The following is a 22,355-nucleotide window of genomic DNA, read 5'->3' on the forward strand; positions in this document are numbered from 1 at the left end:
ATCAATGGGGAATAGAGGAGTTCGAGGTGGGAACATAAGGATGGAGGCAGTGGAGCCACTTATAACTGGCAGCTCATTCAGAATACATTGAGTAAACAAACAGAAGGTACTAATGACTGATAAGAAGAGATAGCGGGGAGTAAAGGGTGACAGGAGGGTAGAGTCAGATGCACACAGAAAAATATGACTCTGCCATTAACTTTCATGCAATCAATACCCGATTCTGTTGAGAAGCACTCAACATGTCCATCTGTGCACAGGGCTAGATTTGAAAGCCGCCGGAGGTCGCCGGGTGATAGATCAATGTGTTTCTCTTGCATTGATGGCAAGGCTCCACGGTAACCTGTCATAAAGACAGATTGTCAAACGGCAATCAAAGTAATGGACTTGCCACGCGCTACCAGCAGAAGTTGACACTCCAACAATCCAATTCATACACACATACACAAGTTGACACCAGACGTATCTTCAGTTTATTATGATGTAAAGGTAGGCAGCTCCTGCTATCAGACCCATTGTGATTGATGGGTAATAAAAGAGAGAATATTGGCTTTTTATACATCTTCAAGACAAAAGTGTGTCCTTCAAACAAACATTTCATCTGTTTTCCTGTGGGAGTCACAGCACACAATGTGGTTGTGTTTGTTGGCTGTTTGATACTTGTATCTCTTTTTCTATTTTTTTTTTTTTTGTAGTTTAGGTACTCATGGGTTTTATCATAAAGGTTGTGAAGGAACACGCTAACTTTTTGGGATATTTTCTTATTGTCCGCTCTCCCTTGAGCCAAGCAAAAAGATTGACATATCTCTTCTGTGTGAATTAGGGAGCTAAAACCCCCAGAGACCAGCTGATGGCTAGTTAGCTTAGCTAAATGAATGGTAGTTAAAGGGCAGGTTAGTATACACTCACCCTCCAAACCTGCAGCTCATCTTCTGTATATCCAGGTAAAATAGATAAGGTTCAGAATTTGGATTTGTGTAATCCTCGTCAGATCACCATGCCCAGTTAGGAAATTACTTCCAGGTGTATACCCGATTAGAAAATTAAATATCTCACAATTTTAAATTGTCTTTCATAATAAATGTTATTCACAATATAGGCTATTAACATAGGCTATGATCATATTGAAGGAATGTGTATTTACTTATTTATTGCACTTTTGGTGGAGCAATGCTACACAACCTGCCAAGTACCATTCAGTGTGCTAAGCTAACTAGCATTCTGGTGATCTTGGTGGGTCTCAGCTCAGTAATCTGTGCACAGAGAAGAAAAGGGTGATCTACTTTTCTTGCTCCAGAGAGGATGGCAATAAGCATATTTCCCAAAAATTCACATGTTCCTTTAATCACATTCAGGTTCACAGAACTCAGGAGACTAATGCTGTTACTTCTTGCTCCCATGCATCCTGGGAAAACTGCCCATTGTTTGGAAACAACAATGATAGAACTCAGCTGTTTGACATGATTAAATCCGAACTACTGCTGTAATGATTGAGGTTGATTATTAAATCAGAAGACTTAGCAAAAATCAAACGGAGACAGGCCACACATTAGTCACACGTATTCCACCTTGAGTTTATGACATGAATGTATCATAATCTTGCCAATAAAGACGGCAAGACACCTTTGAATAACTCACACAGCTTCTCCCTGAAGCTAGTTTCACCGATTAACATCCTGGAACAGGTTCACATTTGAGAATTCCATTTTTTATGACAGTCATATTTCATTTCTATGAGATGTAGTAAACATGGCAGTCCATCCAAACACAAAAGCTTCACATGTCTGGTGACTACAGAGCAGATTAGTTGTATCCTTCTTTAAAGCTTACTGAAGTTTATGCTCACTGGTCTTGGCAGCATGACCCTTGTGAGGCATGGAGGTGTGTGTAAAGTGGCAACAGCATGAGGCATCGATTGTAGAGGCTGAGTGTGTCGAGGCCTAGCATAATCAGGAAGCAGGGAGCTTTCAGGCAGACAGAACAATTGAACAGGCAGCCGCGCCAGGGAAGCCAAGGAATCTATTTTTTTTCCCCCGTTACCAGATTTCTCTATCAATAATGTGCTCCAGTCAGGGATTTTATTTTGTAGTGATGGAAGACATAATGTGTGTTCATGCACATCAAGAGGAGATGGAAAACAGGCTGGGAAGAAAGGAAAAACATAATTGAGAAAATAAATGAAAAATAGACTTGAGATATGTAGGAGCTGAGAAATGATCACCAATGTGAAGTCAGACAGGAAGGAAGAGGAAAAAGATCACAACAAACACGGCTTATGTTATTCGCAGAAAAAGCCTGATTTCTTTCTTTTTTTTTTTTCTCCACGAGTGATTTTTTTACATCAGCGTGGTTCAAGATGAACAATCCAATTAGTGTGAGCAAGGCCCTTTTTATTACAAGAGAGCATCACATTGTATTTACAAGTTTAATCAAAACAGCCATGAAGATTATGTCAAAACCAGGTTAATTATGTTTTCCCTACAATGCTGCGTCCTCTCCGGACCACAATGTTATTACTGAATGTTTAATTAAATGCTGTCACTCATATATCTATATTACTGTTGGTTGGCTTAGCAGAGACTTTAAAAAGGCTTAGAAAAAGACCCATAGGATGTGAAGGGAAAGAAAACAAACATCTGTGATCGGGATAGTAGTCATCATCTGGAGACTTAATTTTCAGTGCTGACATTTGGTGTGGGACCTGATAATTAACTGGCCTTTTCATTTGTGGGGTACACATAACGTCTGTGCACGAGATTGCTGATTAGTTAAAAATCTGACAACAAATGCTGTGTTTATTCTTATTTATGGCACAAGCAATTTTCTTCAAACTCGCTGTTTCTTTTGAACGCGCGGGGAGGAAATTCAGTGAGATTTAATTGCTTCTAGATGAAGACAAATGTTTATGATGAGAACAACAGGCATTTTGAAATCAGACCTCTGGGCACACTTTGGCTTTAAGCGAGTGCTTGGCTGAAGACCATGAAGAGGCCCGCATTGCTTCACACAAGGCCTTACGGACAGATTTCCCTTGTGCAACCACAGGTGGAAGATGGGGGACAGAGAGAGGAAACGATGATGCCCTTTCTTCATTTACTTGTTTCCTAGAAGGAGTGAAGAGAAGCTGGGGCACAAGACTATAGAGCTGGAAGAAGAACATGGCCATTGCATGAATCCAAGCAGGAGGATTGGTGCTAGGGGCAAAGAGCAACAGAGCATGTATAATATGGATCGGCAGGCACAGCATGACTAAAAGGGAAAGAGACAGAGCCAAGGAACAGTCCCTGCAGGAGTCATGTTTAGAGGGGTCCAATTGGCTAAAAGTGTTCTTTCTGGGCTTCTTACATAGCAGATGAAGGTAAATGGCCAGCAAGCAGAGCAAGGGAAGCATGAACACTGTCATCCCATGAATATAGACTAAGAAATGGGGAGTGAGAACAGTGTCTGGGGCACAAACTCCCCAGTGGCTGCTGTGGATCTCAGCATAGGTGAAATTGCGCATGTCTTCCATGTAGAACTTTGACAGGAAGCCACCGTAGGGAAGGTACTTGCCTATGACCTTGCGGCTCTGATGGTATTTAGGGGGAGGGGAAGGCATGTGTGGCAAAGAAGTTGTCCAGTTGCCGTCTAACCCAAGGCCAGCTGTGCCTGAATCTTGGCCAGTTCTTCCCCAGGTGTGAAGGGCATCAGAGCTGATGAATTGGGCAAACGAGGCCAGAACCGAACCCACCCAGCACAGCAGGACCACACATAGACATCGCTTACGGGTTACCACTGTGGAGTACCTAGCATTCAGAAACACATGGATACAGGAGCAACAGACAAATTAGTAAACAGTTCCGTCAGTCCCCCATGGGCTTGATACTCACATCTCACCATCAATACAAATACAGAATGGTTCGCCTTACTCTGATCAGAAAAAGTATATTTAAAACATACAGTCAATTTGAAAATGTCTGGCTTTTGGAAGAAACCTGTTCTATCTGCTGTAATATATTCTGCTGATGTTGATCTGGAAACCAAAAGTGCAAAAAAAAAAAAAGAATTATCTAACTTTAGCTGGTTAAGTGGCTCATACAAAAGAATTGAAGTCCATTACAGAACAAGGGACATGACACTGACTCTCCTTTACAGAAAGACAGGTTGGTTACTGGGAATGATGTGTCTGAGAACTTCGGAGCCTTTTAGAATTTACTCACCTTTTCTCCCATTTAGCAGTCTAATAAGCAATGAGGAATATAAACAGTCTTATAAGCACTGAACAAACAGTCTGTTTTGATCTAACTGTATTTCATGCAGTTGCTTGGCTTGCTTTATGTTTATCTAACATTGATTTTCTTCTTTTAGTGCTGAAAGCAGCTTGAGAGTGCTGGTCGACTCCTACATATTTACCTTCTCCCACGCACACATTTGTGCAAGCAATAAAGAATATTGTGTTATTAATGATATGTGATTCTTCAATATATTTCTGAGGGATGTAAGGTTGGTGTTGGCACTTTAATTCACATTAGGATTTGTGTGCATTTTCTAGACTCACCGGTCAGCTAAGTGATGCCGCAAGTGACAATCCAACGTGAGCAGCATTAACAGGCACATGGTAAACTGCCTGACCAGCAGGGGACAGCACACGAGGGTTATGCATGTGTACAGACACTGTGGGGTTCTCAAGTTTAGAAACACCATCACAGGGATCCCCACTGCACCGCCTATGGCCCCCACCCAGCCCAGGCACAGTCGAAGGCAGCATGATACACTCCCAGATTTGGGTCTTGCACCCTGGGTTCCCTCTTGGGCATCTTGCATGTCACCACCGCTACTGACCGCCATGCATAACCTCACACTTACCACAATAACAGACACAGAGAGGATACACTGGCATAGGGAATACAGCCACGTGAATTCCATGTCTGTGAAGGATACAAAACATTAAAAATAAGTAAATCTAAAACAATGTCAATGATGTAAAAATGCAAAAGTTTATTGATCTTATGTTAATTCAGCTTCTTTCACTCTGACTTTAGCCCACAAGCTCCCACATGGCTCTTTAAGAGTGACCCTGCAGGGTTAACTTGTCTAGCGTTGCAAGAAAAAGAAAAGAGAGAATACAAATTAAAACTGAGTGACAGGGATGGAGGAAATTTTGAGGTTATAAGCCTGTAGGTTGTAATTATAAAAAACAGCCAGCAAGAGAGGTAGAAAGCCATCGAAGGATAGAGAAAGTGATGTAAGTTTGTGCTAAGGGCAGGGAGACTGGCAGGGAGATAGAATGTATTTTGATAGATTTTGCAGAGCTATAAACGTGCCTAGAGAGTGAAAAGGTCAGGCCAGACCAGATTTGACAGAACTTCTCCAGTAAGAATGTGAGCACCATGCAAACACACACCAATAAGCACCAAGCTAGGTGGTAACATGTTGTTAACACTGGTTTCTATCCACCTTTACTGGTCTTCGTTTTGCCTCTCAGGCCCTTTAAGCCTGCCATGCACACCCGTGAGGGCATGCCCGTTAAACACATGAACAATGATATTGAGTCAAACACTTTCCTGATGAGTGTTTTCCTGTGGAAAAAAAAAACATTTAAATGATTGGCAGCTAATTTTTGTGCATTTTCCAACAATTCATATGAAGTGAAACAGATGGATATTGAATTTGCAGGTATGCCACTGCAATACACCATCTGTCTATTCCACATAATTAGTTTGACCTTTAGGTGTTGGTAGTCACTTTTCCATAATAACCGCGACTGGATGAAATAACCTCTATCACTTCACCTTCACTTTACACAGTTGTCTTGTCTTTCCGCTTACAGGGCTTCAGCAAAATTGATTTACAGAGGTAAGTGATGGATTTTAATCCACCCACGTTGAGTTTTCACTTCAAACTGAAGGCTGGTGACTCCCACTGTCATTTATTGTCTTGCTTAATCAATTAAGCTCTTTGAAACATGATTCAGGGATGAGCCTTTCAGGATGCTCATATCTATAAAGAGCATTGCCCGTGCAGTGGGCACCTGAATGTTGATATCCATCCATCCATCCATCCATCCATCCATCCATCCATTTTCTTCTGCTTATCTTATTAAGAGCCGCAGGGGGGCTGGAGCCTATCCCAGCAGCCTTTGGGTGAGAGGCAGGGTTCATCCTGGACAGGTCACCAGTCCATCGCAGGGCCAACTCATATAGACAGACAAGCATTCACACTCACAGCCACACATACAGTCAGTTCAGAGTATCAATCAGCCTCGTCCCCCGACAATGTCTTTGGACGGTGGGAGGAAGTGGGGGTCCCAGAGAAAACCCACGCAGGCACAGGGAGAACTGGGGCTTGAGGCAGGGCTCGAACCCGGAACCTTCTTGCTGTGAGGCAACAGTGCTAATCACTGCACCACAGTGCCACCCTTAATGTTGATAAATTAAAGTAAATTAGAATAAAAAGGTATTTTTACCTGTTTTGAAGACTTGTGACTCCAAGGATTGTCAAGTCAAACTTCTACAATATCCCCTTTATGACTGCTGGGTTTTTATTCCCCCAAGGATCTCTGTCTTTCTTCTACACAAATTTTGGCTACTCTCAACCATCTGCCCGCACTGACAGACTAAACCTGCTTCATAAACCTCTGCTTATCCACCTGCCTTATATGTCTCTATCCTGTCTCTGCAAACATATCAATTGTGTCAATGTTGGATCATCGCTGCCCTTTCCACCAGAGATGTGCAAAGGGCAACAGCACCTCGGCCAGCCAGGGAAATATGTAAATAAAGCATGCACGCACACGCACACACACACAAGAACACAGTTGGAAAACACATGGGAATGTGGTTTATTTTTCAGAATTTTTTTCTTGCACTGTTTTCTTTTAATTGGAGACACAGGGAAGGGAAAGGAAGGCTGCTGATTAAAAGTGTATGAGTTAGAGCTATAAGGATAAATTGAAATATCAAAGATATCTAAAAGCATAGTTCCATCAAAATAAATAACCACTCAATCATCTTAAGCATCTTTGAGTGCTTGAAAAATTGCTAGCGGTGTACTAATACTGTATTGAACTATATTGCTAGGATGCAAAATTAAATTCACATGGCACATTATACTTTAAATTATCCATATAAATTCATGGAAAGTTAAACAACCTATTACATAATACATTATATACAAACAAAGGGATAACAATTGAAAAGTAGTGTGCGTGCGTGCATGCATGCGTGTGTAGGAGGGGGGATTTGCAGTTCAATTGAACTCTTATTCTGACATTTGGGCTTGAAAATAAGTCAATAATATATGTCTGTAACCCCTATATAATGGAATCCCAATTGCATAAATTACTGTGTGCCAGATTAAAGATAACACTACAATCCATTTCCTTTTCACTTGCATCTTTGACATTCTGGTGCATTTCAACAAATCCAGATTTTACTGTCGAATTTGAAATAATCTTGTACGTATAATGTTATTTTCGTAAACCGAGGGTACACAAATATTAACTGTCGGCAATTTCAACCTGTGGGAAAAGAAACAATTCCCCTGAACGCTCCAGTCTCGCGTTATAGAACGAGATTTGCCCGTTTTAACACGAGTTGGAAACCCCGTTCCACCCTCTTCCCTTCGCTGTCCGTAAGCAAGGTAAAACACTATTCCCTTCCCATCCACTGTATTTTAACATTTACAGTTAAATCATTATATTTTAATCATCCTATTGTTGTTATGTAGATTGTGACGTATACATCAATGTACTGGTAAAGTTTGTTCGAAGTCTCGATAAGCGTTAACGATTTTAGAAAGTATTTTTGTGAGCAGTGCGCTCTCTCGGTTCATGTGATAGTAATGGCTGCTCCCATACCGCCTCGTTGGGGCCTACTAGCTTTTAGTTAGCTATGTCAAATTAGCATTCATTCATTGCGGACTCATGAAGTGGAAGAATGTGTTTAATCAGAGGTTGATATGTCTTATATGTCTTGTGTCCCCAATTCAGTAAATGTAAATGTTTTATGAGATAGTCGAGTGGTCGGCACACGCCAGTTAAGCACGCTCAGTGGATGAGCTGCTAACAAAGCTAATGCTGCCTAAATTCACGGAGAGCCTCCTCACTGCGATCTTGAGACATGAATGTCAGCCGCTTGGATTATTGAATTGATATCTCTGTCGCTACAAGTGAGCCGAGAAGAGCGGGTTTGCTGTAAAATTATTGTACCGTGGAGGGAGCGATGCTGCTCAACCTCCTAGTCAGTTCAACCTAAGCTTAGGCAGTGTTAGCGGTGTTGCTTGACTGTGAAGAAAATGTTATCGTGCGTCCAAACTTGTGTATGTGTGTATATAGATAAAGATATATAGATATAGATAGATAGATAGATAGAGCTATCGATAGATATATATCTATGTATGAAAGTGTAATGTTAATGTAACTAATCAGTTTTATTTTATTTAGATGCCAGGTGTCACAGTGAAAGACGTCAACCAGCAGGAGTTCGTCATTGCACTGGCAGCTTTCCTGAAAAAGTGAGTTATGTGTTCCTAGTAAATGATTCCATGGCATCTTAATTAGTAATGCAGTCTTGTGGGATCATATGCCATACACTTTGAGGAGACAAGTTCCTCCTTAGTAAATTGAGGGTTAATTTACTGCCAGAGCTAGACTTGCGTTTAGAAGTTAGTCATTTCACTCCCTTCCTCCAGGTCAGGGAAGCTGAAGGTGCCTGACTGGGTGGACCTGGTCAAGCTGGGTAAGCACAAAGAACTGGCCCCCAGTGATGAGAACTGGTTCTACATCAGAGCAGGTAAGTTGATGTATTTTTCTTCAGTCCTGTTTGTTATGGTCTTTGTAAGATATGGTGAAAAGTGGTTAAAATAATCAGATTTACAATTTGAGGTGGAGGGATGAAAAAATTGGGGAAATGGGAGTCCTTATGATTTCAATAGTCAAAAATAAAAATTCAAGAAGTTAGTTTTTTTATTGTATTTGCCCCAGTTCCTGTTACCATATTATTTCCTGCTCCTTATATTTTTCCTGAATTGTCCACTCCATCTCAATCCTTGCAAAATCTGGACAGTTGGTTGAAGTTTTATTTAAATAGATGTTTGACATTGACTGTAGACACTTAGGAAGTAAATCCTGTTCTGGACCATACACAGTTAACCTCTTCCACTCTTAGCATATTTTCAGGAAAAAACGCCTAAAAAGACATGCCCATAGTAAATGTGTAATTATTACACTTTACTAAAGGTTATATGCATGTTCTTGGTGTCCTTGGACATCTAGGGACTTCAGGGAATGTGTTCCAAGTGTCAGAAGTGTTGTGTCTGTCATTAAGCCTGAGTAAATAGTAATAAACCAGAGGAAAAATTGCGTCTTTTTTTTACTCTCGCCAAATTATTTTATTTTTTTGACAGAGGAAAACACTATGCCAGCAATGATTTCATGCACCCAGACACCACTGATTAGCTTCATCCACTCCTTGACCACAAATTTACCAAAGTTGATAGAATTTGGGCTAACAGTGAAGCCTACATCAAGGATTTTGTAAGGATACACCCAGCCGAGAACTCAGTTTTCAAATTGTGCCAAAGGAATTATTTTCTATCTCTGATGAAAACTGGCTCCAAATTACAATCAATTTTAATTTTAGTTGTCTACTACTAACTAGTGGAGCTTTTGGCTTTTGTTCAGCGGTCTGCCTTCGTGTAAAAGACGGCGAGAGCGCATAGTTTGCGCAGGTTTTACGCTCGAAGTTTTACGTAGCTGGGACTTGTAGTTCTTGGAATGGTAGGTGTCGATCGATTCAGTAGCTTCTCCCCTTTCCAAAGACTACAAACACTGCCGTAAAGAAGAAGTCTACGCAACACTGTTCAACTTTGTTTTGGTACGAAATCGGGACATTTAAATTTTGTGACCACAGTGGAATCAGATAAAAATCACCACAAAAAGGTAACGTTTGCACTAAAACAGACACCCGACCCTGTTTTGTGAGCATTAGAGTCCAAACTTTGATCGAGAATTGAAAGTAAACATTGCCGTCAAATTTCGGTACATTTTTACAGCGCCCAATTACGTCCAGCGTTTTTTGGCCTGGCGGCGGGCCGATCGGGCCATAAGGGTCAAGTGACATGTAGTCCATTATTTTTCCTCTGCCTGCTTCCTGAGGTCATGGGTAAAATTACTTATTGTGATTCTATATGAACTTTTATGATCTCAGAATCCCCTTGGAAATTAAAGTAAGTTGTGCTGTGCAGTTTCAATTCTTTCGTACTCTGTTCCTGAAGAACCGTTTTTATAGAAACGCACTAAATGTCGCATGTTCTCAAAGCATGAGAGAAGTTGAATCTCAATTGTTTTTGGTCACTGCCTTCCTGTGCAAATTGTAGTTTAACACAATCTTGAATATTTCTAAATACAATTGAAAATTTGTTTTCCTGGCAAGTCGAGAGGAGTGGTTGAGTTATGGTTTTAGCGTGCTGCATTCAGTAGATACCCCAGGCAGTTGTGGGCAACTCTTCACAAAGTCACAAAGGCCAGCCAAAGTTGATGCCTAACCATGAATGTGAGGCAACAATAAGGCTAGGGATTTGTCATCGCAGGAGAAGAGAGGATTAATGCTTTGTTAATGAAACACCACTTTATCTTCCATCATTTGGATTGCGTTCCTGGTCGTGTGACTGAAAGGCTCTTCTGTTTACACAAGGATTTGCATTAACATGCTCATCTCTTCTGCTCCCCAAGCCTCCACTGTACGCCATCTTTATCTCCGTGGAGGAGCTGGTGTTGGCTCCATGACCAAGATCTATGGAGGTCGTAAAAGGAACGGCGTCTGCCCTGCCCACTACAGTGTGGGATCCAAGAACGTGGCCCGTAAAGTGCTTCAGGCCCTCGAACTGCTCAAGATGATTGAGAAGGACCCCAATGGGTGAGCCTTGATATAATTTAACATGCTGGCTTGATGAAATCTTAGTCAGAGAGAAGACTAAGTGTGTGTATAATAATAATAATAAATCTGTACCTGAGGCATAGTCATGATGGATTTTTGTTGGGATTTTGTCACTGAGGTGACTGCCATTCACACACTTGATCTATTTTGCAGTACCTGTGATTGTCGAATACCCATACAATGACACTGAGCCATTGTGATGTGGGATGTATCAGCTAGAGTTTGTACTGAGTAACTGCACTAAAGATGTAATCACCGTAGAGCAGCTACAATTAGCTTGCTCTACATCAGAGTGGGCAGGAAATTTGTTTCGTGGTTGGTAATGAGTGTTTTATGGCAACTCATAATTAAATGTATATTGGTTGATGAATTCGGATAACTTGAGCTCTTTTCTGGTCCATCAGTGGTCGTAGACTAACTCCCCAGGGAACCAGAGATCTGGACAGGATTGCTGGCCAGGTGAGGAACTCAATCTATCTTATTGATTCAAAAACACAACTAACAGACAAGGGAAAGGGCGTAACTGGATTATAATGTTTATGTTCAGAACAATGCCTATAGAAGTGTTTTGCAATTAAGTCATCATGGATTAGTACTGATACTGTTGCATGACAGTGTGTAATTTAAACTTTCAGAATATAAAGTAATAAGTATGTTGGTAAAACTGAGGCAATGTATCATGTTTGACTGTTTAAATCAGATGTATTAAAAGAAAAGACAAAATTTGGGAGGTTGAGTTTTGTGCGGTATGCCTGAATGCACCATTGTCTTGGATGTGCAGTTTATGGTCAGTGCTCAACAAAGCTTTGTCGATGCTGAATCAGTCTTAAGTGGAGAGAGGTAGGCTGTGCCTTGTGTATCAGAACAGCTCAGGACTTGGGCAGCGGGAGAAGAACAAGTAGCTGTGCAGGTGTGTCCACATCTGTTTGGTGGTATCCTGGAGAGAGTGTGGGATGTGCAGATCCAAAAATAAAACTGAACTAAGAGCTGTGGAGACGGTCTGTTACTGGCGCTCCTTTGCATCTTGAGGCTCCTGCAGTTTCACAGCACGGTTTAAATAGGATTTATATATTTTTATGAACAGGATTTTTTTAAATAAACCTTATATGGGGAATACGTCTCCTCATTCTGAGCCACCATTGTATTTGTTTTACTGGCCAATATGGTGAGATTTCGTCCCCAAATAGATAATTGCTCACTTTTGGTACTTGGCAGGTTAAAAAATGAGACTTTGGCAACAGGCTTGTCTAACGCAGCGCTAGAATACAACTGCCACGATGTTGAATATCATCCCAAGCTGATGCTGACTGGCCCTTGAGTTGTATCTGGGGATTGTGTGATACTAAAATTATTTCATGATGTTAACAAGCACAAGTGGTATAAAAGTTTGTTGTCATAGAAATGTCATCCTTTTGATTTGATGCAATACCATGTCTTTGTGTGTGGCACGACAATTACTTCAGCAGCAGGCTTTTAAAGTACTTGTCCTTGGACAAATTTTCCCGTCAGCCATGTGTCGTGGGTGGTATACTGCTGGAATTGTTTGTTCGCCTTCACTAATAATGGCAGTTGGGTTTGGTCAAAAGTCAGGAGAGAGGCAGCAGTGTTGTGATAATCCAAGGGTAAAAGGGGTAAACATGAGGAGGGAATTTCATGCTTGGCAAGTCTGCCGTATGGCACCAGTATTCTCCTTGTTTACCCATGCTAATGAGCAGTAAGCAGATGAGAGGACCTGGTCCTGGCCCCGCCTGCCTGCCCACTGCACAAAACTGGCATGCAGCATGTTGTACCTCCCCTACCTCATCATGAAATCCCCCTTGTGTGTTACTTTATGGTGGCTTTTTTAGAAATTTTTCTTTTTCTCTTGCAAGGGACATTTGTGTATGGTCAGTACCTCTGCTTGGTGTCTGGGGTTCCGTTAAAACACAGACATCCTTGCTTTTCAAGCTGTGCTCAACTATGCTGCCATAAAATCACTTTTAATTGACTTAATACTGCATTTGTTGTTAAAATGTCTAAGTTGGGTAATAAAAAATGAACTTAAATGAATATTGAACCAATACCATATTCATGTGCTGGGAAGCCTGATCATTAAAGCAATCCATTAAGATATAATCTCCCCCAGCAAGAAAAAGACATATTTTATACGACACTACAACAACATCTTGCTGCAAGACGGCTCGTGAATATTCCTGATGTTTCTTTTTCCTCTCCTCACAGGTTGCCGCTGCAAACAAGAAAACTGTTTAATAAATTTTTTGGAGAAATTCAATGTTGTTTGTGTGTTTCTTTGTTTCAAGTCCATGAAATCAATCAACAATGACCTTCAGGACCTTATGTGTTTTTCGTGTATTTTTGGAAAGTATTCCCTCCATGTTTGGCATCTGAAAAACGGCTTAATCTCTTCCGCTCCATGTTTGACCTTGCTCAAGTAGTAAAGCCAATTATTTGCCAAGATGGTTCAAATTAGAAAATGTATGTGATTGACGGGCTATTTCTGCAAGTATGATCATTAGCAACGCAGTTGTCGAGGAAAGCAAGCTGCTGCATGATCTAATTATTTCCTGTATTTCTTGCAAACTGGGTTCAGTGTCATTTAGTCTTTAAGAGTAGTGAATTAGCAGTAGTTGAAGCAGGTGGGGGGGGGGTGTTGTTGTCCTTTAACCGAGCAAAAGCTCGGTAGAGTGCGTTTTTAAAAGGCGTCCAATGAGCTGCTCAAACAAAAGCTTTCCACTACAGCGGTGCTTGTTTCTCTTGAATCCTTTGTTCTCGCTCTCTCTGTGTTGGATGTGACAAAATAGTCCATTTAGCAAAGGCAGATGCTTCGATTTTAATAAGTGACACATTGATAGTTAAATAGCTGGCATGAAATGGCTCTCGTCATTTAGTGACGCTTAGAGAATGTCCAAGTTCGTAAATCATCTGGTGAGTCGATGGCAGGGATTCAATACCTCAATGGTTTTATACTCCCTACTGGGTAAATATTTTGGATAATTTCAAAAATTACCACATTTGTGGGTGCTCAAGAGTTTGAGCAGCCCAATAATGTGCCAAATTTGTCTTGTGAGAGAGTCTTAGTCAATAGTTGAATCTGCTCTTTGAAAACGACTTGCTTGCACTTCTCAAACCGCAATCAATGAAAACGCTTGACAAATTGAATTCGATGGTACTTCTGAAATCCTGCAGAGGGTGCCAAAGCCTATAGAATACCAGGCCTATACATGGACGGGGTGAATCCCAAGCACTCTCAACATGTCCGGTTTCCGTGGGCTGCCACTGCTCCATGTTGCAACTCTAAAAGGCACAATGGGAACTGCATAAATAATATGCAACTCTGTTTACTTAAGCAACATTGTGTGTAGGAATTGAATTCTTGATCATAACTGCTTCAGGAGCTTTCCTCAGAGAAATGTAATGTGCTGTGCTAATTGACTGTAAAACATCTCATCTCTGTGCACTCACTTTCAATTTGGGCCAGTGGAACCTCATCTGCTGCCTCAGCGTGACCAAAAAAGAAAAAGAATACAGTGTTCATGTATCTATATCCCCTTTGAGATTATACAGATTGCTTTTATACTGTTCACGTATTTCATATCCAGATCTGAAGCGCAGCAACCAGAAGGCTTTGTTTGCTGACAGAGCTGGGCTGTTGTACCCAGCCTGCTGCGCTCAGTGTGTGTGAGCAAGCTTATACTTGCCCCTGAGTGTGGATCCCTGGACAGTGAGCCGAGCCTGCTGTTTGCCAGTCTTTCACCCACTTGATATGTGTGTACAATGCAGTACATAAAATGCAGTGTGTGCTTCCAACAGCAAACAACTTTATCCAGCAGTGACACAACAATTATTCCACACGTCTCCGTAAACAATCTTGTCTTTTTACACCCCTTATTCTCTCACTCGTGCCTCCATCCATCACCCCTCTGTCTGCCCACGCCCTTTTTTTTATCATTTGGATACCAGCTGTTCCTGAACACCTGAACCCATCGTCTCTCCTCCCCGAGCCCATCCTTCTCATGATCCCTCTGTTTTTTTCTACCCTGTAATTTTGAGGAGAGAAGGATAAACATGTCCTTGAGTGATAGAGAGAAATGTGTGGAATCCACTAGTGGAGGTCTGTTGTGGTTGATTCACTTGCTTCTGTCTGGGAGCACGTGTGTATGTTCACGTGTCCCTTCTTTTACATCCACAGTTGACTAGTTTGTGAAGCGATTTGCCAGCATAATTACAACTATAGCAATTACTACTGTGGAACAAATTTTCACTTTAACAAATGCACATTCAAGTGGTTTGTGTGTGTGCAGGGGGGATGCACCCACTCCCCCCATTCTTTCACAGCTCAGCGTGATCACACTGAGAATGGAGGCAGACCTGCCTCTCACCTCCTCGGGGCTGAAAACGGTAGATAACTAGGAAATGTCTCTGCTGCACAAGTCTCTAAAATAGAACCACTATCAGGAGAGCTCCTCCACACACACACACACACACACACACACACACACACACACACACACACTCACTCACACATACGGTAGCTTCAAGCCTTGTAACATGCTTTCCTCCGAGGACAATACACACCCTATAAGGTTTCCCAGTTACGCTGAATTCCATTCTGGGAAACACAGATGCTACAGATTATGCTGCTTGGCCTTTATGTTGCACCATAAGGAGCTTTTCTCATAAATTACATCATTTTATCAAGATATAAGAATTTCTGGGCAGCACGGTGGTGCAGTGGTTAGCACTGTTGCCTCAGCAAGAAGGTTCTAGGTTCTAGACCCAGGTAGGACATGGGATCTTTCTGTGTGGAGTCTCCATGTTCTCCCTGTTCCTGTGTGGGTTCTCTCTGGTACTCCAGCTTCTTCCCACAGTCCAAAGACGTCAAGAGGGGACGAGGCTGATTGATACTCTAAATTGACTGTAGGTGTGACTGTGAGTGTGAATGATTGTTTGTCTCTATGTGTTGGCCCTGTGATGGACTGGAGACCTGTCCAGGGTGAACCCCGCCTCTCACCCGAAAGCCGCCTGCAACCCTTGACAGGATAAGCAGAAGAAAATGGATGGATAAGAATTTCTAAAAGAACTTGACCTGTGCCAAGCATTTGTTTTTGTTTTGTTTTTTATCTCTCCTCAAAATTGCATAAAGAGACTATGTTTTATAAGCCAGTGGTTCCACAGTAGGGTAAAACTGTAGGATGTGTTGATGATGTGTGGTGGGTGCCAGTGTTCATACAAATTAGCGTAAGGGCAAAAGGTCAGCGTCGTTCCGAAGACAGACCTGAGCCTCTGCCTAATGCATTTTTAGAGCGGTGAAAGCCATCTTGTGTTAACTCTGGAAAAGTTTGATCTCATTGACTTCCTGGATTGTTGGAGGTTTTTATGTACACTTGTCTTCATTGTGTTTGTTGCTATACTTGCGTGCGCTGTCCTTTCTAATCCCTCATCCCGTGTTTGGCCTGAGAGCAGGTGGTGTAAACATGTAACGTACCGCTCAGCCTGCCTGGCACCACAGGGCACTACAGCACTGCCCCACAGCAGGTGTGTGTAGGCATACCATGTGTTTTGGGCCCTTGTGTGTGTGTGTGTGTGTCTCCCTTGCCTGAGAGTCTGAATCCCCTCCACCTGTCAGAGAGGGTGGGGTGTAAAGGGAGGACGACATGGCACAGAACAGATGCTGTCTACAAAGCCGGCCCAACTGAATGAATTGCACAGTGTGTTTTCTGCATGTGCTATTTCTTAACTGTGCTCTTGGTTTTGTGTGTGTGTGTGCGCGTGTGTGTGCGCGCACGCACGCGCACAGTCAGATCAAAGCTTTCAAGTCATTTGTACTTTGATGCTGTGGCCCTGCGCTTTCTTCAGCACAGAGCAAGAGAGTGACAGAGGGAGACAGCTCGACTTCAGTGTGACACTAAATGTCTGGAGATAGTCGACACAGTGACAGTGAGATAGGAAGAAGTGTGTGTGTGTGTGTATATACCACCGTGCCTCATCATTTCTTTATCTTTCTCACTGTACCCCCCCCCCCCCCCCTTCACGAATCTTCCTATCTCTCTGTGGGAGGGAAGAAAAGAAAAAACCTCAAAGAAATGCCAAGCAGAGTTGTCAGAAACTGGCCAGGCCATGTATGAATGAGCCCAACAGGATAGCTCTAATCCCAGATTTCTCATCACCCGCGGCCCTGACAAGTCTCCTCCTCATGTCACACTGCAGAAACATTTTGAAGGTTTAGACCATGTGTGACAAAATTTGGTAAGATCCTCTTAGGCCAACTTCAGCTGCAGTGATTAGCTGAGCAAACTTTGCTGTGTTTCATGACACACTGCGTTTACTGTAAACACAAGCACTTGACTGGACAGTAGAGGAGGGCAGAGGGACCCTCCACTGTATCGCCTCCTTCTAGTTCATACATGTAGATGTGTGCCACCTTTCCAGTTCTGATACTTTTTGGGGACTTTTTTTTTTTTTTTAATGGTAAACAGCAATTCTACATCTCACTTGTCTGTCGATACTCTACATCAGCTCAGTAGGATTTTATAGATCTGTTAATATTTGTTGTTGAAAAGACGGGGTCAGTCGTGAAAGAATGTGCAGTTTTGAGTAGAAGTCAGATTACAACACGTGTGACAGGTCACACATCAGTCATTAAAAATGAGGGTGGTAAACTCAGAGTGGACTTCCAGCCCTGTTACGATGGAGCCACTTCAAGTACTCAGCTGCACTGACCTTAAGAGACATATTACCATGTTCATGTGCAATAGATCTAAGAATGAACCCGCCGTTGACACGGCAGTTGCCTCCTAAGGTGATCTTTATTCCTAGTTTTTCTTCATTTCTTATGAGAAAAATGTTTGTTCATTTTGACCAAATAGTGGAAAACAGTTTGTGTTCAGTTAAGATCTTCAGACAGTAAAAATATTCAAAGAACATAAAATGAAATGATATAATAGAAGAATAGAATAGCTGTGGATAACGTGTACAGACCAGACGTTGCCTGTGGCTCAAGCTAGTTTGCTATGATGTGTTTGCTGCGTATTTCTTGTTCTTTCAAAGAAAAAAGGGGAATAAAGAAGCAATTCAGCCCTCTTGTGTGAGTCTCTTTCAGTGTGTCACTTATCAGATGTCTCCCGCACCAAGAAACAAGGAATTGTTAAAACAAGGTAATCACGTCCGCTGTAATCAGGCTTGATTTTAAGTTAATAAGGATTCCGAAAGACACAAAACCTCTAAAGCCGCAGTAATGAGATCTCTCTCCGTTCTTTCACCACTTCAGATGTGACAGATTCGTCAATCATGATTCCACCGGACACATTGAATACTCCCAATTTTAAAGAGAAAAGCGTATGACTTCCCACCTTCATCAGTTTCTCTATTTTTTCCTTTCAATCCTCTTCTTCCACCAGCCAACACAATCCCTCTGACTCTCACTTCATCTCTCTAATGATCTTTCTCTTTCAACTTTTCGTTTCTCCCTTCCCTGTTATCCTTTTCCCCCTATTAGCCTTTATTCTTCATCCTTTTCTGCCAGTATCCCCATTGTCCCTTCCCCCAGTCTTAGAATTCCTTATCGGAACTGAGAGCCCTCAGCTTTCTGCCTCACCCTGGTTTTGATGCTTTGCCTCTACTGAGTCGCTTCCATGATGTCACCCTGCACCTCTCATGTGAAACATTTGGGGTATTTACAGGAGGGAAAAAAAAAACCAAATTGAGGTTTGAATGTTGATTTCTTCCTATTATCAGAGGATGCTGACAAATCCTATAATCAGAATGCTTTGAATGGATTACGTGAATGCAAATACGACTAAAAGAGGTGACTTACAGAGAGGGTCAGGGTGCGTTTAATACTCCAGAGGAATTAATGGATGTTGCTGACTGATGCGGCTGACAAAGCTGCTGCAAGATGTTTGAGAGGCTTAATTCAAATTGTTGATTTATATATATATATATATATATATATATATATATATATATATATATATATATATATATATATATATATATATATATATACGTACCTCTGCTTATGGGAACATAATACTCACCCTTACAGTTTCTGAGATCCGAGACATATGGTGTCACAGACATCCACCTTTGCACAAAATGCAAAAAACAACAACAGCTTTATCCTGAACAAAAATATACCGGTTGACCTGCTTGCTCATCTTGATGTGTTATAGATGAAACTACCTCAGAGTTTATTAATAAATGACTTAACTGCAACCAGCTGAAGAGGGAAATTGCAGTATTCCAGTAACATAAATGCAGTAATCAGTGACACAAGATTTTTTTTTATTTTTAGCATCTGTATTTGAGCTATGACCACTGAAATAAATCTACCAAGATTTGACTCCAATTATCTAAAACACTTTCAGTAGTTCAAAATATCTGAAGTAAACCTTCATTTCATAAAACTGCAAGTCTCCTGATATGCATTGTGTGTGTGTGTGTGTGTGTGTGTGTGTGTGTGTGTGTGTGTGTGTGTGTTTGTGTTTGTGGGGCTTGTGATTACCTTGTGACTTCCTGAAATGTTTCACAATTGAATTTTAAAACACGAGGAGAGGGCTGAGCATCCTTGTGTCCCCCACCACCACTACCGCCACCTCATTGTAGAAGATCAGCTGCAGGTATGACACAAGTGCGATTTCATAGACTTCTGTTCTTGGGACCCAGTTTTGTTGCATTCGTGTCCATGTGTAGTTGACCTCCTCCACTTCACCTTTTTCCCTTTCCTCTCGTCCAGAATGAATTTCAGCATTTTCTTGTCTGTCTTTATTTTCAGTTTCCACATTCCCCTTCCATACCTGGTAGACTCACTATACAGGAGTGTTGTCTCAGGTTTCTTTTCTGCTGCATGATTGCGTTCTTCTGTGCCAGCATGTCTGTCTACGTCTTATTTGCCACACATTCTAATTGCACACAATTGTGAAAAATAATATGTCCTTGAAGTAAGTAAATCGTCTTTCAATGGGCTTTTGTTTGTGTATCTGGTCTACCGAGAGAGAGAGAGAGAGAGAGCGAGAGAGAGAGAGAGAGAGAGAGATAAACTCCTTCACTGTTATCAATGGGCTATTGTTCCTGTTTCGGCTTGTTCATCCGTATGTGTGTCAGCCAAGGAGAGAGGATGGATAAGGGGAAAGTGTGAGAAGGAAAATCCAAGACATTCCCCGTGTCTATGTGTGCATGTCAAAACAGTGTGACAGAGAGGTGAGGTTGTGTTTGCAGAAATCTTATTAACTGCTGAGCTGCCTCAAAGCTTCCTCTTTAAAAATAGAAAAAAATAAACTGGAGAGAAAATCAGTTTTGCTCTGCTCTGTGTACGCCAAGAATAAATATCCTAAACATTGCAAATGCATTCAAAAAATAAAAAGAATTAGAATTGTTTTCCACATAATGATGCAGTTGTCTTCCTGGTTTGTGAGCCATGATTACTGGCCATCTGGGACCTTTTGGCTTCACAGCTTCGGAGCTCAAACGCAACATTTGGCTACAACGATCAGAAAAATTGTACTGTTCCTCTATGGGAGCTCGGACGAAACCATAGGGACCCATCTTCTGAGAGAGCAATTAATTTAATGGCCGAAGGTCCTGTCGAGGCAGAGGTTTGATACAACATTTGGGCGAACATTATGCACTTCCCTCAACGCCAGCCAAACACGAGCAGGCAGCAAAACAGAGTCATGCTTGTCTGGTTCCGGATAGAGAAATTGTTCTCTTGGTTTACTACAAAGCTCTCTCTCTCTCTCTCTCTCTCTTTTTTTCTCCCTCTCTCTCATTATTTCATTTTTCCATTAAGCAGGTTTTTTTTCCCCCACCCCCTCGCTCCTTCTCCCCCAGTTTTCACATCTGGCTATTCCAGCTGAGGTCAATAACAATCTGTGGTAGCCTGACACGAGAATCTCATGAATAGCAAAGTACCAAACTGGCAGGCCTCCTGACATTTGGAAATAGAGAATAAAAGTGAGGTTCAATTTAATCTTTTGATTATGATATACTGAAGATCAATCCATCATATTTTCCCATCACCTCAATCAATTTCTAGAGAAATCACACATTCAAAAAATCCTAATTTTAATTTTAATCTTGTTATTGCAAGTATAGCGTCAATCACGTGATGCCTGCAGCTCAAAACAACATTTACTTATACATCACATATGATACATTTAGGATACATGTTTTGATCTTCTCAACTCCGCAGAATGACTTGATTTACTATATTATAATGACTTTGGGTTGAGGAGAGCCCTAAATTGACAGTATTTTGTGTATTGCGCTGTGGAGCATTTCCTCAGGGAGTGAGGCCTCGTCAGTGATGCAGTATTAGTTTCTCTTTCCATCCATCCATCCATTCATTTTCTACCGCTTATCCTGTTAAGGGAAGTGGGGGGGCTGGAGCCTATCCCAGTGTCAACGGGCGAGAGGCGGGGTTCACCCTGGACAGGTCACCAGTCCATCACAGGGCCAACACATATAGACAGACAACCATTCATACTCACAGTCACACCTACAGTCAATTTAGAGTATCAATAAGCCTCGTCCCCTCTTGATGTCTTTGGACTGTGGGAGGAAGCTGGAGTACCAGAGAGAACCCACACAGGAACAGGGAGAACATGGAGACTCCACACAGGAAGATCCCGTGATGGAGCCGGGGCTGAAACCCGGAACCTTCTTGCGGTGAGGCGACAGTGCTAACCACTGCACTCATGGTTCCACTTTCTCAAAGTCCATTCAATGTTGATGCACAAAAAGATAAAGGTTCCTTGTTCTTGTTCCATTCTTAAGTGCATTCTCACTGATACTCAAGACATTTGTAGATGCAGCCATGTTGACTAACACTGATAATCAACTCTAATCATGATATGTCCTCCTTATTCTCTACACTTGGACTTTCCCTGCAACATTTCAACTTTATTCCCATCTTGCAAATTAGCTTTATTTTCATGTTCCTGGGCTCAATGTTCTTCCATACAAAAAACACAGCAAGGGTCTTAACTTTGCTGACACTGTTCAGTCACCATGTCTGCTTATCAGAAGCATAGTGTCTCTGCTTTGTTGCTGGATGTATAATGTTAACCAGTCAATCATCTCTGTCAGCCAGGGTCTGTCTGCCTTTTCAAACTAGCTACTGAGGTTCAAGGTCTGGCCATCCAGCCGTTTATTCACATGAATCTTGTCTGGCTCGTGTGTGTGTGTGTGTGTGTGTGTGTGTGTGTGTGTGTGTGTGTGTGTGTGTGTGTGTGTGTGTGTGTGTGAGTGAGACTCTTGATCTTGGCTTTTACCATTTTTCACCCCTCCAAAGCAGATGAATGTGCCAGTCTTCCATATGTGACTTATGACCATAATTACTTTGCCCTTCTTACTCTTTTTTTATTTCTCATTCTCACCACTTTGTTGCAGTCTAACTCTGCTTCCTACATTTAGTCTTCAGCCTTAGCCCCCCCATCAACC

The 22,355-nt window shown here is 41.8% G+C and overlaps 2 protein-coding genes across 3 annotated transcripts; one reads left to right on the forward strand and one right to left on the reverse strand.

The window, feature by feature from the left end:
- Positions 1-2,932: 2,932 nt before the first annotated feature.
- Positions 2,933-4,905, reverse strand: LOC147253067 (adenosine receptor A1). Of its 2 annotated transcripts, XM_086217125.1 has the most exons (3): positions 4,818-4,905; positions 4,538-4,787; positions 2,933-3,785 (listed from the first exon to the last, which is right to left on the reverse strand). In XM_086217125.1, exons 1-3 carry the CDS (start codon positions 4,903-4,905, stop codon positions 2,933-2,935), a joined length of 1,191 nt encoding a protein of 396 aa, XP_086073251.1. The 2 variants fall into 2 exon arrangements, with proteins under 2 accessions (XP_086073251.1, XP_086073250.1); XM_086217124.1 differs by having other exon boundaries at positions 4,538-4,905.
- A 2,632-nt stretch (positions 4,906-7,537) lies between these two features.
- rps19 (ribosomal protein S19) lies at positions 7,538-13,188 on the forward strand. Its single transcript, XM_086217126.1, has 6 exons — positions 7,538-7,620; positions 8,423-8,493; positions 8,671-8,771; positions 10,712-10,895; positions 11,321-11,375; positions 13,137-13,188. The coding sequence occupies exons 2-6, from the start codon at positions 8,423-8,425 to the stop codon at positions 13,164-13,166; spliced, it is 441 nt and encodes a 146-aa protein (XP_086073252.1). The 5' UTR covers positions 7,538-7,620; the 3' UTR covers positions 13,167-13,188.
- The last annotated feature ends 9,167 nt before the right edge of the window (positions 13,189-22,355 follow it).

This window comes from Aulostomus chinensis, chromosome 11 (assembly GCF_037954235.1).
Source record: "Aulostomus chinensis isolate RoL2024-O1b breed Wild chromosome 11, RoL_Achi_v1.0, whole genome shotgun sequence".
Classification (NCBI taxonomy): domain Eukaryota; kingdom Metazoa; phylum Chordata; class Actinopteri; order Syngnathiformes; family Aulostomidae; genus Aulostomus; species Aulostomus chinensis.

Bases quoted from the DNA above. Each gene is read 5' to 3' on its own strand.
- LOC147253067 (XM_086217124.1), bottom strand. From the start codon at position 4,905: ATGGAATTCACGTGGCTGTATTCCCTATGCCAGTGTATCCTCTCTGTG. The intron at 3,786-4,537 runs GTGAGTCTAGAA...TCTGAATGCTAG, and splicing joins CGGCATCACTTAGCTGACCG to GTACTCCACAGTGGTAACCC.
- rps19 (XM_086217126.1), top strand. From the start codon at position 8,423: ATGCCAGGTGTCACAGTGAAAGACGTCAACCAGCAGGAGTTCGTCATT. The intron at 10,896-11,320 runs GTGAGCCTTGAT...CTGGTCCATCAG, and splicing joins ATTGAGAAGGACCCCAATGG to TGGTCGTAGACTAACTCCCC. The intron at 11,376-13,136 runs GTGAGGAACTCA...CTCTCCTCACAG, and splicing joins TGGACAGGATTGCTGGCCAG to GTTGCCGCTGCAAACAAGAA.